The 17,549-nt window shown below is 36.4% G+C and overlaps 1 protein-coding gene and 1 non-coding gene across 2 annotated transcripts in view; both read right to left on the minus strand.

The window, feature by feature from the left end:
* The window catches only part of LOC103312701 (uncharacterized), a 40,391-nt gene extending 23,104 nt beyond the window's left edge, over nucleotides 1-17,287 (minus strand). The window contains exons 1-2 of the mRNA XM_008194069.3: nucleotides 16,269-17,287; nucleotides 16,187-16,217 (exon numbers count right to left, since the gene is read on the minus strand). Coding sequence (XP_008192291.2) covers nucleotides 16,187-16,217; nucleotides 16,269-17,043 — 806 coding nt within the window. The 5' untranslated portion in view covers nucleotides 17,044-17,287. The remainder of the gene's footprint in view (nucleotides 1-16,186; nucleotides 16,218-16,268) is intronic.
* Nucleotides 12,931-13,002, minus strand: TRNAT-CGU (transfer RNA threonine (anticodon CGU)). The gene has a single exon. It is a non-coding gene; the product is annotated as a tRNA-Thr (tRNA).
* Nucleotides 17,288-17,549: the final 262 nt, after the last annotated feature.

Raw genomic sequence — 17,549 nt, forward strand, 5'->3', positions numbered from 1 at the left:
TTAGAATTGTAATGCTGTGTGGGCTTTACTGAATTATGACTTCCCACTTCAACAGTAAAATTATCTTTAAAAAATACATGGTTTATCGTCACTATTAAAACCCACTGTAATTGATATCCATGAATTATGACAGGCTTCTGCTACACTGACATATTAAAATTGCTATTTTTAAGGAGGTAACGACTTGGTTATCTAACATTCTTATCGACTTATTTAAAATCATATCAGTAAACGTTTTTGCAAAAACTTCCGGGGGCGTGTTATTTGTTTAAGTTTTGATGGTGTGTATTTTGGCGAGGTGTGGAAAAACTCTAATAGCTCATTCACTGATAATAAACTTTATCAACTTTCGAAATTCCAACACCTTGATCAGAATGGGGAAACAATCAAAAAATTTAATCGACGATAAATTTTCAGTGTTTCCATTCCAAATAGTTTACTACCGAAAAGAAATCACTTATCAAAGAAGTTTATTATGTTCTCCACATACCACACTCATGTTATCAAAGTTTTATCGCGATTAAGGCTATTTATCACCCAGGAAAAAGAAATATAACATACCTAATGCGTAATATTATGAGCATGAGCAAATTAATTTAGAATAATTTACACCGGCTTACGTTAGGACTAAAAAATTTTCATTGAATTCCATAAATCTGGAAACTAAACCGTTAAAACTGTCTCGAAATAATTTTGTTTACTGTTGAATCCAAGGGCGTTAAAGTAGGTCCACCTCCAAAACGTTGTGTTCTTTATTGTCTAAACTACTGTTACACATATTATTTTCGTAACGTTTTACTGGCAAACTTAATGACATGACGACATCGAGTTAAATATATTTTAAAACCAAATTAGATAATTAACTGATGGTTATTTTTAGTCAGTCGCCAGCAATAGGGGACGATTAAAAATCACTGAGAAAATATTCCATTGGACAATGAACGCTAATATCAAATACGTGACGAAATCCATTTAGGAAATCGTACAATTGTGTTTATTTGATAAAAGTATCGATTAAGTAATAATCGTTGTCAAAATGAACTTTCAAAATTTTACATAAACAAGCAAGTGAAGGACGACCAAAACCGCTTTTTGGCTGAATATAGGTGAATTAATTAAAAGCGGAAAACTTTAGTGTACAAGTCATGTTCTTTGACATTAACCGGCTGATTAGATTGTTTATCGGCCAAATCTGGGCAGGTTTTCATCACTCACTTTAATCTCATTGACGTAAAATCGATTGTTGGACTGCAATCAGTCGATGTACAATCTCTATTATATTTGTTTGGAAGGGTATTAAAACGGAAAAACTTCTCCACCGTTATTTGACAATTTTCGAGATAAAAAATAGTTATCTTATCGGATTCGTATGCATATGCTTTATCGCAGGTTATTTAGGGCACCACTTTAATATTAGACATTATCTTATCAACAATAAACACCCCAGCAGTATGACTCCGTCATGTGTATGTGAAAAACAAATTTTTATTACCTTTTTATGTCTTATATTTAAATAATCTCTTATCTCATGCTTAAATGTTTATATGATTTATCTAAAAGCGCAAACATTTCCTAATTTACGACTAGTTCTGCAACCAGAATTTGTCATAGTTTGGAAGCCTCCACTTGCATAATCGGGGTTATCCTACGTTCGAAAAAACGTCACTAAACATTGACCTTCACAAATGTGAACATCTCAAACAACTATTAAAAATAAATAAAATGTTTGTTTATGCTAAACTACCGTTGCGACAAATCATTTTACATAATGGTACAGCTATCGCCGGATAAAAGCGAACGTCCCCCACCTCGTGGGCTTTTGTTGCGAGACAACTGTACATCCATTTCGATGATTTTCATCCAGACGAAAACAAATACTACACTTTCAAGAGAATTTTTTAAAGTTTGAGGGCCAACCGGTGCTCAAACCCGTACAAAATCAATCAAGTTTCGTAAGCATAATAACTCTCGTAACATGATCCTTCACGGTTCCACGATTAATAAAAGAAATTAAAAATGTATGATCGCCTACATCATCCATTTTACGAAACCACACCTTTCTAGTGCAAGAAGTAAGTCAGGTATGCGTTTTATGAAGGCTGACTAGCGGATTTGCCATCATCTTGCAATCGTCTTCAGAGTGATGAAGAGCAGACCGAGTGACCGCCGTGCCAAATGCCGAACCGTTGCTGTAACGGTGTAACGGCCCCTGGAGTCCCCTTCACCTTTTGCACTCGCTTTTTGGCAACGCGACCTGCCGTTGGTATTCCAAAAACGATTACATAAGAACGACGGTTGCTGGTTCTCTATGACGCGTGAAATGGCCATCGCGAATTAAAATTCAATAGAATTATCATGGATTGCAGTTTGTTGAGATAATGTTCGTGTTGTGACGGGAAGGAAGTGGTGACAATTATCGGCGAGATGCCCACAAGTGATGATAATAAATTATTTATAATACTTTATCGAATGAACTCTAGGCGGATTTTACGCAAATCAAATGACTCGACGGAGTCATAAATCTCCAATTAATGCCATCAAAAAGATTAAGAGTATTTGTTGCTTCTAATGGTATTTAATAACTAAGTACTATCTTTCTAGATTCGTGGCATTTACGGTATTAATTCACACGATTGATTATGACCATAATAAATTTTTATAACCTGTAACGATAAAAATGTCAAGAGTCATCGTCATCTATGACAGTTTCCTAACTGCCAACCTGAAAATATTCTGTTTGGGGAGTCGTAAAAATCGTGATGTATTATGCAAAGTGCTGAACTTGAACGAAAGACATTTTACACACGATTTCACCATCGCATTTTATTTTGTACTCAGCCTAAACGCACTAGGTTTTAACCAAACACAAGCATTAAAATTCTAGTGTTTATTGTCTTTGTAACTTCTAACATTTTATCATTTTATCAATAGTTCTGATAGTTATGCTACGAACAACTTTGATTTTATCTTGGCACACAAAATAATTCCTTATTGCTACTACTATGTTATTACGGAACTGGTTAACAAATCCAGAAGTTCTAAGCATTTATGACCAGAAGATTTTGAAACATACGAGGGTCCAAATGATTTTTTTCAAAATTAAATCGTATAAAACCCAATACACCATTTAATTCAAATAGTTTTTATTTTTTTTCAAACTTAGCAAAATCTATTAGTATAAGGTGAGTTTAAAGTACACATGAAATTCATAGTTCTGTTGTGGATCACTTTTCAAAAAAAATCCTGGAACAGGTTGATTTTGTTTTTGTAAATGCTACAATCTGACACCATACCAACTTTTGTGACATCACTGGTTTTTGAATAATAACGCCATTTTTATTTTTTTTACTCTTTTATCTTTCTGGTAGTTAAAAAAACTGAAATAATAATTTTTAAAAAATTCGTAAAAAGAAAATAAAGTCAAAAAAAGAAATAAATGTATTGATAATTAAACATAAAAGAATTTGTCCTTTTGTTTTTGCCTTGTTTTTTGCACAAATAAACATGTGTTCTTTGAAAAAATGTATAAATTTACATTGGAATATTTTTTGGATACAATTTTTTTAGTTAAATTTACTGAAATATTTTAACATATCGACAGAAAAAGTTTCATTCAAAGGCTTAACCATTCTAAAAAATTTTCGAAGCAAGAAACATTGCAGGCAGGATCGGCTTTTAAGATACTTTTTTCACGAGAAAAAGTCAAAAAGTATTCTTGAACTTCATTCATGGAGTTCTTTATCTTTTTCAGCATTGACACAATTTATTTTAATTGTCATAAGCAACAATATATTGTACCAAAATTGGAGCCAGAATATTAAAAAAAAACGTCCGTGAAGGAACAACCAATCAGAAAAAATAAAATAAAATACATAGGTGGAAGATATTAAAAAATAGAGTTTAATTTTAGTTTATTTGGTAAACAAATCATTATCCTTTACCTCACTTCCTGATATTTGCCCAATTGTTCAAAAGAAGAAACTAATGAAATAAAAATGAACGAAATTATTTCCCGATGGTGGTCATGTCCATGTATAGACTTAATTTAAAATGAAAAAATTCAAAAACACCACATAACTACATGGTTACGTTAGTCTGAGACTGTTGTAAGAAATCTCTGGCAACAGAAAACATGTAAAATTCAAGGGAAATGAATAATAAAAAATCCATTTTCTCCTCGATGGGTCTCATTGCATATTTTTCCATTACCGCAGCGTCAAATATGTAACACAATGTATGATACGTCGGCAAGCCGGTGTTAGAGCTCGTAAAATGTCAAAAATAACCGCAATAAATAAAGTGAGTCAGAAAAAAAGGACCAGAGACCACACTGCCTCAGGAAACGAGGTAGAGCCGGCAACAGTGCCAACGTAAATAGACTTCCATGGCTCATTCCGTTCGCTCTGATGCTGTTTGTGTGCAATTGCCGGATCGTACAGTGCGGGTGGAAGACGGGGAAAATACGTCATCAGTCCTTGAACTCCATTCTAGCGCGGACATAAAAAATCCGTCATGTTTAAAATGATACGCAACGTTGCCGCTGTGTTATCGTCACGCCTTTTGCCCATGGATGACCAATCTACCAACATTTTTTCCTCAATTAAAACATCATCTCTACAAGCGTTCCAGTTATGTCCGTAGTTGGTCTCTCCATTTTTTTTTAATTTCAATGTAAACTCTCGAACCGTTACTGTTCCGCTTTAAATGAGTTAGCCATACCGTATTTTTCGATAATTATATTTTTTTCCATAATTAAGAAGTAAAATTTCACGGCGGTGCCTTCTCTAGCTCGTAAATCAAAAAGAGGCGATTTAAATGCAACGTTCGAGTGGAAAAAATGAAACCGAACTTAAAACATAATGAAGAAAGAATGGCCGCGCGAAGTTTCCCTCAGGAACGATGGAGCCTTGTTCCGGGCGAAAACCTGCCCGGAATACGGAAAGCTCCTCTATTGATCCCAAGTCCGGAATATAAATGACCCACGGGGTTGTTGTTTTTTTGGCTCGTCCAGACGAAATCCGGTTAGTGAAAATTAACCAATTTCGGGAGCAAATTTCCCGGAATTACGCCAAAACATGGCACAAGAAAACGCCAAACTTTCCGTATTACACAACGCTCAAATTAGGCAAGCCTGGGATTGGAGATATGGGTTACTACATCACTGGAACTAATTTTTATTATAGGATACCTGAGATACCTCTTTCGTAACAAACGAAGCTTTTCAAGGTAACAGGTGTGCAATGTTACAAGGGATTAGGTGTCTCGTTATGGGCTTTGTAGGAAGTTCCGAATGAATTTTGATATGGCAGGGAGAAAATCACAATGCCATGTTAATTTGTAAAACAATTGTTGACTAAATGCCAACTATCTCACACACATTTCCATAGGAGTTATGACCACGGTGCAGCTGTAAATTTCAAACTTTGCAACGTTAAATTTTAATGCAATATTCATGTTCCCGGTGTTTTTACTCAAAGCCCTGTAAAGCGTCTTTTTTAAACGTTTATTACACCTCTTTTGTAACCACAAAACATGCTTTTTTAATAATTTACAAACTTTACCAACTTAATTGCAATTTTACGCTTTTACCTTTTTTGCAACATTGCTCTTTATTACCCTTGTTTATGTGTGAATGACAATGTAAGGCAACGGGTCTAAGTAACTGAATCAAATCTATTTTCTCGTTAATGAAATTAGCGTTATGGCCGCTATAACCGTTCACTTAGTTGCACAATTTGAACACAATAACAAAGAAAACAATCCTCATTAAAATTTACAGTAAAATACAAATCCAAACTTGTGAAGTCTAATAAAAACTGAATCTTAATAAAACTACAATACTGATGCATTTTTCATAAAGGATAAGAGGCAAAAACAAGGATAATAATACATAATATTAAAAAAACTGGTTTTAGAAGCCGTTTATGGCATAAAATTAGTTTTTTAATTCATTGCTTTATCACAGACGTATCTTCAAACAAGTAATAATTTTTATAATTGTGCCAAATCGCACCATAAAACCTCAATAAACTGATGACAGAAAAAAATAGTAAACGAGAATTGCACCCAGTGTGAGTCCAGTTTAATTAATGCAGATATCATTAAGAAGTAATGACTTGCTGGTTTTGCAAATATAAAGAGAAACTAATGTCTTTGTGCCTTAACTCTTGAATCATGATTAGCTTTCACAAACCACAATTTACAAATTCAACAATATTAAAAATTCTATCTAGCCAATGAAATTATATGTTAAAACAATATTTGAGCAGTTACTAATTAGTGGGCTGCTACAATATTAGCTTTGGAATTATTTTGAAAAAGAAGGGGTATTATTTAGTCTTGAAATTGCATTCGTGGTCGTAAAATTGCACACAGTGCTGCAGAGTTATTGCGCCATCTGCTAGTTTAAGAACTCATTTTTAAAGAAAATGAAGTTGTAAATTACTTCTTGTTTTAAATGGGTTTAAGATGATTAGAGAAGAGAAAAAATTTTAAACGAATTTTTGGCTTGTTTATTATTGAGTAATAAAAACCAAATTCTTGTGAAATTCCTTCTTCTTCCAAGGTTACAAAGAAGCAATGAAAAAGTGAAGATCATTCTACGCTCAAGTAACCAGCATGTGCCACACCTATGCGTTAGAGCGTGCAAGACAATTTTGAATATCTCGTTTGTTACTACGTGAGAACATCACAACAATCATTTAGATTAGATAATTTTTATTCAACTGGTCTCATCACATGATAGTGCAAAAACCTGAGGTTGAGGTCAGGCTGATATCCCATCTATCAAAACCTACAACTTAATCAAAATTACTGCCAGGATGGTGTTATTAAGAAAACCCATCTCCTTTTCCCGTTGGAAATTGCATCACGAAAGTACTTCCCTCACGTCAACAAATAATCCGATCAAAGCGTGTCCTTGGCAATCATATCTCCTAAATCACTTCCAACAAGAAGTCGATAGACGCGAGCATAACTAATGGCAAACGAACCACAAAAAGCGTAAAATATTCCAAGAAGGTAAAAAATTCCTCCGAGAAACAATACGTCTGCGTTGCTAAACGATGCTTGGCATCGTTTAACAACGTCCGCCGTCCGGAACGAATCCCTCTCATTATGTATGCGTTAATTGTGTTTTCATTTGACTGAAATTCATTCAAATGTCTTTCGTTATCTGCCCTATCTGAAAATAGCCAACCGAGCGCGAACTCCGTGGCCGCAGAGCGTGCAGACGTAAATTTGTAAATTCACCGCCGGGAACCGAAGACAAGAGGAAGGTCGCGGGTTTATAAGAGCGGAACGACACGGCTTTACAATGAACAAGACCTTCGGACGGTGTCTGGGAAAGTCGGTTTCAATCAAGCCAATTAACACCCGAAAGACGCTACTACTATGCTCCAAAACCCAAAACTAACACTCAAAATTCCACTGCCTGGATGCAGCTGGTGCATGCACTGAAATGTGCTCCTTTTGTATGATAATTTGATTACGCTCCAGTGTAGAAAAAGCACCACCGTGTGGAAAAACGTGTTACACAATGCCTTATTGTTCTAGAAGTTTAAGATTCACACAAGACAATCATCAAATCCACATCCGTTTTCCCCGCGACTGCTAACATTTCCCACAACTGAAATGTGGATGAGACCGTGGAGGTCGTAATTCTATTTTAAAGGAGCTTTATTTTTATCAGTCCCCGTTGCATGACGACAAAACCCTTGTCGAGTAAATACACCAACGGTTCACGTATGCAGATTGCACTTAATTTTCTGTGGTCACGATACTGTGACTCGGTAACATAAAGAGCTTCCTCCTCCTTCCGATTGTTCCTTCCAAATCTTTCGGAAAGGATGAGCGTGGTTTAATGGCGACCATCCAACCATTAGTTCTGATGAAGGAACGTCTTCTTTTTCCTTTTCTTGTGTGGCAACTGTCTTTAACGCGAGGGTTATGCGTTAACATGACGGTGAATCGTCACGCTATATCGGTGGACGATCACGAAGAATGCCATGATGTCACGCACTTGAACAGGTAGCGTGCTCAAGAGCAACTTGCATGCTCGCCAAATTAATATTAAAAATGCAGGGCTTCGTGTCGGATAGTGACTGTTAACACGCCCAAGGGAACGGTGCAATTTACGACTTATGATTCCACAGATATATCGGAATTGGCCCCGCTTGCCACCCTCTGAATTTTGCCACTCCACGACCAAAACCACACTAAACCACCATCTGATGTAATATTTCCAAACGGTTTAATAAATTTCGCATTTCACTACAGACAAAAGTTAGCTCAGTATCTGTTCCTCCAAAAAAAGAGCTTGAGAGTAATTGCTGTCGGAAGGTATCATATCCAGAAAATAAATTGGTTGCCTGATCTATTGATTTTCTCATAGTTTTTTTTTCAAACCTTTATTTCTTCTATTCCTGAATGAAGTTCCTCATTCACATCATAGAACATCCAGGAGAAGAGTGACCTAATGAGGACTTTAGGTAGTTACAGCTTTCTAGTTTCTAGGTGGCATCAAGTGTTTTGAAAATCTTTGTTAAACTTTATATTATTTCGCAGAATATGCAAAAGTGAGATGGGCATTGCGTCTGATGTGCTTCACACAATTAACAAGTTAATCCAAACAGAAATAAAGGAAGATAAACGGCAATGTACGCAAATAGTTTATTTACACAGTTGGCAAAAAATTCCTTGTCGGCGTTGCAAATTCCAAGGATAACCACGTTCGCCGTGAATCAGAACGATGACGAAATTGCAAGTTTCTGGAAAAGATGCTCGAAAACGGAGAAAACGAAGTCTCCTCATATCAGATTCTGTGAAGCTCGTCGGTGGCCAGCAGGAGGAATATTTCTTTATAGATTGCCCCTTTTTCAAAGTTTTTGTTTCGCCCAATCGAACTTACAAGAGTTTATAGAGTGAGACGAGCGACTAGTATGAAACTTCCACGAATTGCACAGCGAGAACCTGAACGTGACAGGATTCGAAACGTCGCAAATGCGAGACGAATACGTGATTACCACTGCGGTCTCCTGCCGTTAAACCGGTTCCTGCAAAACCAATAAATAAAACATAAACCCCGACGGGGTTGGCATTCTCAACGTAAGTGGAGTAACCGCGTTATTTCTCGTTTTAAATGTCCTTTAGATGGGCGAAGAACTGCGAGCCGGTTTGCAGGAACGGGCGATGCTTTATTGCACCGCAGGAGTTTAATCAAAAAGGGAATTAGTTTTAACTATTCCACCGTGTCAATATTTCAGAGCACGTTCGGCCTTTTTAATTGTTATCACGGGCGAAATTAAACATCTGCCGTCTGTATCCCCGGCACGATTTCACTGGTGAATCCTTTCAAACTTCCAGGCGTTTCCCGACGCTACGTGGGATTTAGCTCCTGATGGCCTCTTCGAGATTATCCACATTTTCATTTATTTTATTGCTCATTAGCAATGATAATGACACATACGGCCAATTACCAATACCGGATTCTCTCAGGTCACAGAGCAAAATATGAGTGACACAAAATAAAATTCAAATTTACAGTTATACAAGTGCATTTGTTCACCAATGCAAGGATAACATCAAAAAGTTGAGTAAATTCAAAGAAACATTATTCGAATTGAATTATATTTTTTTACCTGAGGTGAATTAAAAAAATGTTTTAATCAGTAGATGCCAACACGTATTTATCGCAAGCAATTATAATTCATAATCATGAGTAAGAAAAAATAGAGACAAGTATTGGAAGGCATCAAAACTTTTTCCCTGTACGTATCGTTGATTAATTTAGTGACCATCATTAAAACAGCAGGTGCAGGTAGCAAGCCCACATTAGAATAAAAATATAAAATAATATCAGTGGCGTTTCCATCCAATTATGTTGAAAGTCTAGCTGATGGTAGCTCGTATAGATAATAAAATCGAACAAACAAGCATTACCTGTTATACCTGAATAAATTTATAAGAATAAAAATAGGTGTCAACCTGACGTCATTTGCAACACTCCTACAATTAAGCAAAACGTCGATAATCACTTTCATAATTAAAGAACCCGTGAGAATCGTAAAAAACCCAAAACTTCCACGAACAGGGAACCCTTTTAATAATTCATCGTTTATAAAATTTCGATTTGGGACCGAAATAACCACCCGAAAGGATAATTTGTCTCTCCAATGTACAAAAGTCCGAAGATAACGTCCAGCCCTGAATTATGAATCGAAATTAAACATCAGCCCTTAAAAATGGTCGTTTTTATCGCCCAATCTATTATTATCTCAGTTTCCTTGTGATAGCCCATCCATTTCCTGTCATATTGAAATTTGATGTGTTATTTCAATCAGCGACGAAAATCCGGCGACTGAGTCGGACTACGGCGCAATCTTCCTGAATCAATTCCCTGCTATGTGGATCGTTCCCAGGACTGCGGGGTAGGTCCAGCTCGCTTCTGTGACACCTACAATCAATACTTGTGCCCGTGAGGGGTTCCGCATATTGATCGGACCACCACCATTCTGGCACTGTCTCTTTTCTATCTGCTTTCGCTGGAAAACCGCCAACGAGGGAAGCGAGAGGAAATCCTCTTGTTTTCAACGCATCGCGTGCCGCGAAATGCAACATCCATGAACGATTTAATAATATTGGTTAAGCTTTCCGCAGAGGAAAATCCAACGCAGCCACTTTCAGTTTTATCCACTCAACAATAGCCAAATGGCTAAGCTTTTCCTGTTTACTTCCCGCTTTTATTTTCGAATTGTGTGCATCATTGCGTCAGTGAAATTCAGCTCAAGAGGAAATACGATGAGTATTGAGCAAATTTTGCGATATGCAATTATAGAAAGCGAATTTCTGCAATTCTCAATCGGAAATCCCTTGTAGAAATTTAAAAGTGAAAACTGTTCGAGTCAAAATTCTTTCATCGTTACGTAACGGTCCGTTAGAATATTTTTTCCCAAAAAGTAATATTTAACTGTATCAATAATCAACTTTGGCAATGCAGCCTCTGGCGGTAACATCAGTTATAATTAATCCGAGTGCCGCTACAGCGGCCCATAATTATTATCGGATGCGAAAAAGGCATATTTTCCACACAAGACCGGTAATTTTAATAGAACCAATTCCTGCGGGATGATGGATGGTCGTGGATTTATCCGAGTCGTGAAAACGCAAACGAGCATGCAATTACAAGTCCGTAAAACGTTTGATGGTCGGTCAATAATAATCGCAGCTGTTTTACGTCTTGTGCTAATAAATCCCGAGCATTGTCGAGATGGCTGCTTGGATAGGTGGGTACGTGGGTGTAGATAAGATCTGGGCACGGTGCAGCGACGTTAATCGGCGTTACAGCAGGCGAACAAGAATAATGGGAGATTTCTCGATTTCTCCCCCGTCTAGACCGTACAAACAACAAAATCGAAGCAGAGCTTTCATCTTCCATTCAGGATCCGGGGCTTGCGCCGTGCTCCGGACCCGGTTAATTCATCGAGTCGATAATGCAGCCACGTTGTTTTTCCCTCGTCGGATCAATCTTCGGACGCATTGTGCTGCTACGCACTCACCCCCAGGATACGCAACGGCCGATCCCAAAAATGGGATGCGCACGCGACAGATGCAACGATATTCCAGGAGTAGGACGTGGACAAACCCACGTCGTTTATTTTTCCATAAAAGCACTCACATACTGCAAAAATGCACCGCAACTGTTTAAATTTCTTCATAAAGCGGGTTATGATAGCGATGTCATCTCCAGAAATTGCGAAACATGCCGCGAGAGAAACACTTTTATGCAAGATTTAAAATCTTGAATTTCTGGGAATTGTTGTATTCTCTAAAATTTATTTATCGAACGCTTGTTTCTTGTTATCAATGATTCCGAAAAATCAAAAATTCCAGATCAGTCAAAACAAATAACACGCAAAAATGAGAACAATATTTGGCACTCAATACCAAGAAATAAAAACGATAAGCGTCATAAAGTGTACACATCACATATTCTTAATCCATTTTCCGATAAAACGTCACACGAATTAGGTAATAAAATTAACAACTTACAACCAAATGAGCGCACCAAGTCTTTATGTTTCGAGAATCAATAAAAATCAACGCCCCTATTTTTTAAAACTGAAATATGTATGTGAGAAAAAAACAAAATGCTTCAGAAAAAAAAATCTCTTGGATAAAAAATTATTTAGAAAAGTACCGACCTGAATAAATTTAGAAGAAAAAATATAAACACTATCAACTTTAGATTATTTTTAGTTAAAGTCTTACACAGAAAAAAAAACGGAAATTTTCACAGTGTCGAAGAGGAAAATTACACACATAAAAACAAACATCCATAAATACAACCACTTACCAAATAGGAAATTTTAATAATTCATTTTAACAAAACCACTGGTGTGAAAATAATACTATTGCATTAGAAGTCATTTTTACAGCATAATCTTTCACCAAAAAAATCGCTGTAATAAGGTGCCATTTAAACGAAAAAAAAAACTCATTGAAAAATGATCACTTTTTAAAGTGTTGACGATGTACCTACTAATTAGTTTGGTTCCATACTTTTGCCTATTTATGTATTGCTTTTAGGAATATGGCAGTATTCTCTCTTTCAAACCTTAATAAACACTTTATAAATATTTGTTGGGTTTAATTGTTTTTTTTTTCACACTACACTTATATTTACAATAAGTATTTCAGCCCAAAAATTTCAAATGCATTGTTGTCATTTTTTTAATTCAATTTGTCTGTAGTTTTTTTTTATTTGAAGTGTACTCTTTGCACAATCTCAATTTTAGAAAAATTGGAGATATCGTGTTATAAAAATAACCATTTTGATATGAAAGTACTCTATAAGCACTGTTTACTAGTTTTTCTTTGTTTAGGAAATAATAAAATGCATTTTTATGTGTGCAAAAACGAAAAAAAACTTCTTGCCTCCTGTGAGGTTTGAACTCACGACCCCTGGTTTACGAGACCAGTGCTCTACCACTGAGCTAAAGAGGCTACTGATGGTGTCGCCGTTCTCGCCGTATCATGTGGTACACTCAATGCGCACTCAACCTTCTCACTATTTACAATAACAAAGGGTCAATAAAACATTAAAACTGACCTTGTCGAAATATCCAAACAAAATCTTTTGTGTCGATCATTACAAAAACTCGACTTCCTAGTATTTCCACACCTTTTTTAATGAGCGCCTGACATTTACCCATTATATGGCTAATTTCAAAAAGATTACATCCACTGAATCATTATTAGTCCACAAGAATTGTATAACGTGAGCGTTAAATTAAGATTTTCGTTACATAAATACACTTTTTATTGTTTATTGCTACCTATTTATGGCAAGATTAATGCGGGTTATGAAAACTTGTCAATTGCAGGAGATCTATCTTTATCTAATAACACATAATTGGTTCGAATCGTGGGGGTTGGGTAATTGCTTTTAAAATAATAATAATTGTTAATTGTGGGACGCACTCACAGCATCCGCTCTTTTACAACACGAAAAAAAACACAATTTACACCCTCTTCCAATTAATTTTATTAAAAAAAATCAAAACAAGCGATATCTGAACTCAGGATTAAGTAGGTATTCACCTGACATTTGTCTGGTGTTGTGTGAAATTTAAAACAATCAAATTTTATCAAGACAAACATCTCCGTATTCATTCGTCCCACGTCTTTTGCGGTTAAAAATCTCATGTTTATTACCGCGACAAGTGTTTAGAGACTTGTACCACTTTCGGTAACTGCGCAATTACCACGCAAAAACTCTCATCAAATCTGGTCATTATTACGCCTCACAAAAGCAAATTATTGAAAAAATATGAAAGGACTTTTCCCCTTATTATTAGCATTGCCCATACGGAGGGTCTTATAAATTTTGAAGAAGCGTTGCAAGACACGTGTGCTGTCACACAAAGAAACCCCCTTTTGTGTCCAGCTCGATGGGCACTCAGGTAGTTTCGCCATTGCACAATACCTACGACGCAAATTTACACATCCATGGCCGGAGACCGACCAATCACTCGCTAAATCCTAAATAATTCAAACTCCGGATCCATTAAATAATTAACCGGAACGCTGTCACCACCCGGACAAAAAAACAACCCCCGGAGTGTGAAAACGGCGATCGATTGGCGGTTTTATAGGCAAAAATCGGCAACCTACGCCTATGTTGTCGAAAGTAAAAGGTGTAAAGTGTTGCGTGCGCCAATACGGCGTAGTAGAGAAGTCTGGAAAGGAGGCACGCGAGCAAAATGTGGAACACAAAGACGCCCTCGACAGCTGCTCGAGGAAAACCCACGTTTTGAAGACATCTGCGACTCAAAAATAAAGAAGCAAGGGAGGGTTGACGATACAAAGGTGAACTGACGTAAGACGGCGAAAAAATATCGAATTCAATTGGGATGAAAGGGAAAGGAATCGGGTTGGAAGTATTCATGCTGGATTTCGGACGAAAAAAAGGGTACCTCAAAAAAAATCTGCCACAAAGTTGGACCGTTATGACTCACGACAGTAATTAAAAATAATAGCCTTTAATTGCTACGTGGAAACGAAGCTTGATCACAGTTGTTGAAAATTAAAGTCAATAAAAACACCAAAAGAAATTAATTTTCAACAGATTTCGGTATAAATTGTGACAAATGCCATTAAAATTAATTGAAAGTTACGACGAATGGCCAAATGTGATATAAAATCGTAAACAGAGAGACGTTTTTCTTCATAAAATATTACAAACATCACGAGTGATGAAGTTTAAGACATTCCAATGAATTAACAAAGATGTTCATTCACCTCCAGTTCTAAATGATAAAAAGCCTTCCAACATACACATGGAACACTTCCTATACTTTTTGTTAAATCTCAACTTTGTTAATTAGAACCCGGCAGAGAAAAATATTTAAAGAATTTTTTAAAGTAAAGTTTACACAGGTCAGGAAAACAAATTTTTTTTCTCAAAATTGTAGTCCAGAATGTATCAGATTAATCCAGAAAGTATCAAATGGAAAAAGTGTAGTTTCATAGCAACAATTTTTAATTTTAAGACTGTTATCAAGCCTTATCAACTTATCTCAATTAGCAAAGATGGATTTGTTATCACCTGTTATCTTAATTAGCGCATTGTCCCTAAATATGTTAATAATTAAACAAACTTCGTCTGTAACATAAAAAACAGACTGTACAACAAAGACAAAATGTTTTATTAATATTTGTAGTGATAGTTACTTAGTGTTTAAGTAGTCTTTGGGTCAGTGTGATTACGACTAATTAATTTGTAAATATGATAATAAATTCTAGAAAATGTAACCCATCACAAGATTATTTATTTAATTGAGGAAAGCATCGGAAAAAATATGACAAAACGTTTCGTTTCGATTATTAGATAACAAACAAAAGATTACATTTATCAGAAATAAGATAAATTGTTATCATCAGTTGATATAAATGATCCGACACGAACTAGAAAATAAGTTTATCGATTTATAAATCTCACCAGTTGCGCAATTTAATTTTTTGTGAAAATACTCAAGAATTCTAAAATTATGTTGCAGACATTTGTATATTTAGAAAAACTGTATTCGTTTCATTCACGTGCCACAGAAATAGCTCTCCCAACATCGATTCTAATTATAAATTAATACAATAACGATCTGTCAGCCACACAAACTTGTTTATGCTAAAATTATTATCAGACGAGTATGGAATAAGGAAGTTATTCAACTGCGATTTTACGATAATTGTACACAAAAAGCCGACAATTTCATTAATGCAATTATGATTCACTGCAAGTTTTTGTTCACATGTATTTGTTGCAGTGTAATAAATAATAACGGAGGATGTTAAACAGATTATTTGGTACGAAAATAACTGGCTTATTTTAACCCGTTTAATGTACACAACGCATTGTACCATAAACAAACTTCCACATGAATACAGAATTTTCCATACAAACCGAGAACAGCCGGAAAATTATGGCTCTAAGGCACGAAGCTGTATTGATTGAAATCTAAATGTGTCGTCATCGTGGAAAATATTGCAAAACGTTTTTCACTTACCTTTGACACACTTTTCGCTCACAACACTTTTGTTGAAACAAATACGGCGCAAATTCATAACCGATCAGGATTTTACGACAATAAAAATTTAAGCGCTTTTTTACTAAAACTGTAATGAAACTTACCCAATCGTCCCGCCTGGCGAATGGGGTGAATCTGAGAATAATTATTTAAAAAAATATCCAATCATTAGTAATACCCACTTACCAAAAGTTATTTTATCAGCGATTTGCTTTCTATGAGGAGACACATGAGGCGCCCTCGGCGTTTTGTCGCTCCCGAAAGTCTCAGACGAAGACGCAAATCTCGCCTTCACTTGAAGCCTATAATTGTAAATTTCGTTTTGCAAATCGTTGATGATATTCCTGGCGTCGTCCAAATATCTCGATTTTTGCACCATGAGCTCCTCTTTCAATTTTTTCACATAAGCGTCGTCGTGCGTGCCCAGCTCTTGAATCTTCGGTTTGTTTTGCTTAATTTCGCTTTTTAGTTCTTCGACGTAATAATCGGGGGGCTTCTCTGGGGCGCACGGCGGGCACCGAGGGGGGCGCAAAGACACCCTAACGTTGCTACTGCTGCTCATGTTACACAAGTTTGTCTGAATTCTCTCCCTGTGACTAGCGAGACAAGGTGGCATTCTTGATTTCTTCGGTGGCAGATTTCTGACACATGCATTGGAAACGGCGTATGTGGGGCAACAAGTCGGCTTGGTATTGCCACTAAACCTCACACACGATTTTCTATTAACATAAACCCGCGTCTTGTTATTTTCCGGAGAGAGAAAATTGTCCACGAATTTGAAAACTGGGTGCAGATGCAGGTATCTACTACCCTCTGGGAGGTGCTCGAAACACTTAACTTCGGGGAGATTTCCCTTAGTTTCTCGGGTAGGATTCGGTTGGAAGTGCTTAATTACGGTGACTTCCGGCATTTTTGTGCCTTGCTGATACGAGTTAGTGTTTCTTTGGGGCACAGTTTTCATTTCTTGATTGTAAACAAACTTTTAGGTTACGTTGTTTTGATCGCAACGTAAGTGTTCAAATAATGTTTATACAGCAATAATTCGCCGTGTTTGCAACAAATCACATTCTCAGGACCTTCTGGCACGCTTTTTCATTCATAGATTTGCATAAATTCGAAGAACGCGGGCAAAATTTACTAAAATTTTGACAATCACAACAATCGGGATTTTAACTGACTATGCCATCTGGTGAGCACTCACCATGACAAAGTTAGAGTAGAAATCGGCGTTTTTCTCCAACCGCCAACTGACAACACTCATTTTTTATACCAAGCGTTTGGTACTTATCTCGTAGAAATAATGCACTACTGATTAGGCCCGGAAATTCTTTCCAACATTGGTAAAGAAACGAATGAATAGTTCCCGCCATTTTAAGTCAATAGTTTACTTCCATTTTGCATTTGCAACAGTGGCGCCTCCAAAGGGAACTAGACTAGAAGGCGGTAGTTTACAAACTATCCAGCTAT

The sequence above is a fragment of the Tribolium castaneum genome, chromosome 9 (genome assembly GCF_031307605.1).
Source record: "Tribolium castaneum strain GA2 chromosome 9, icTriCast1.1, whole genome shotgun sequence".
Taxonomy (NCBI): Eukaryota; Metazoa; Arthropoda; class Insecta; order Coleoptera; family Tenebrionidae; genus Tribolium; species Tribolium castaneum.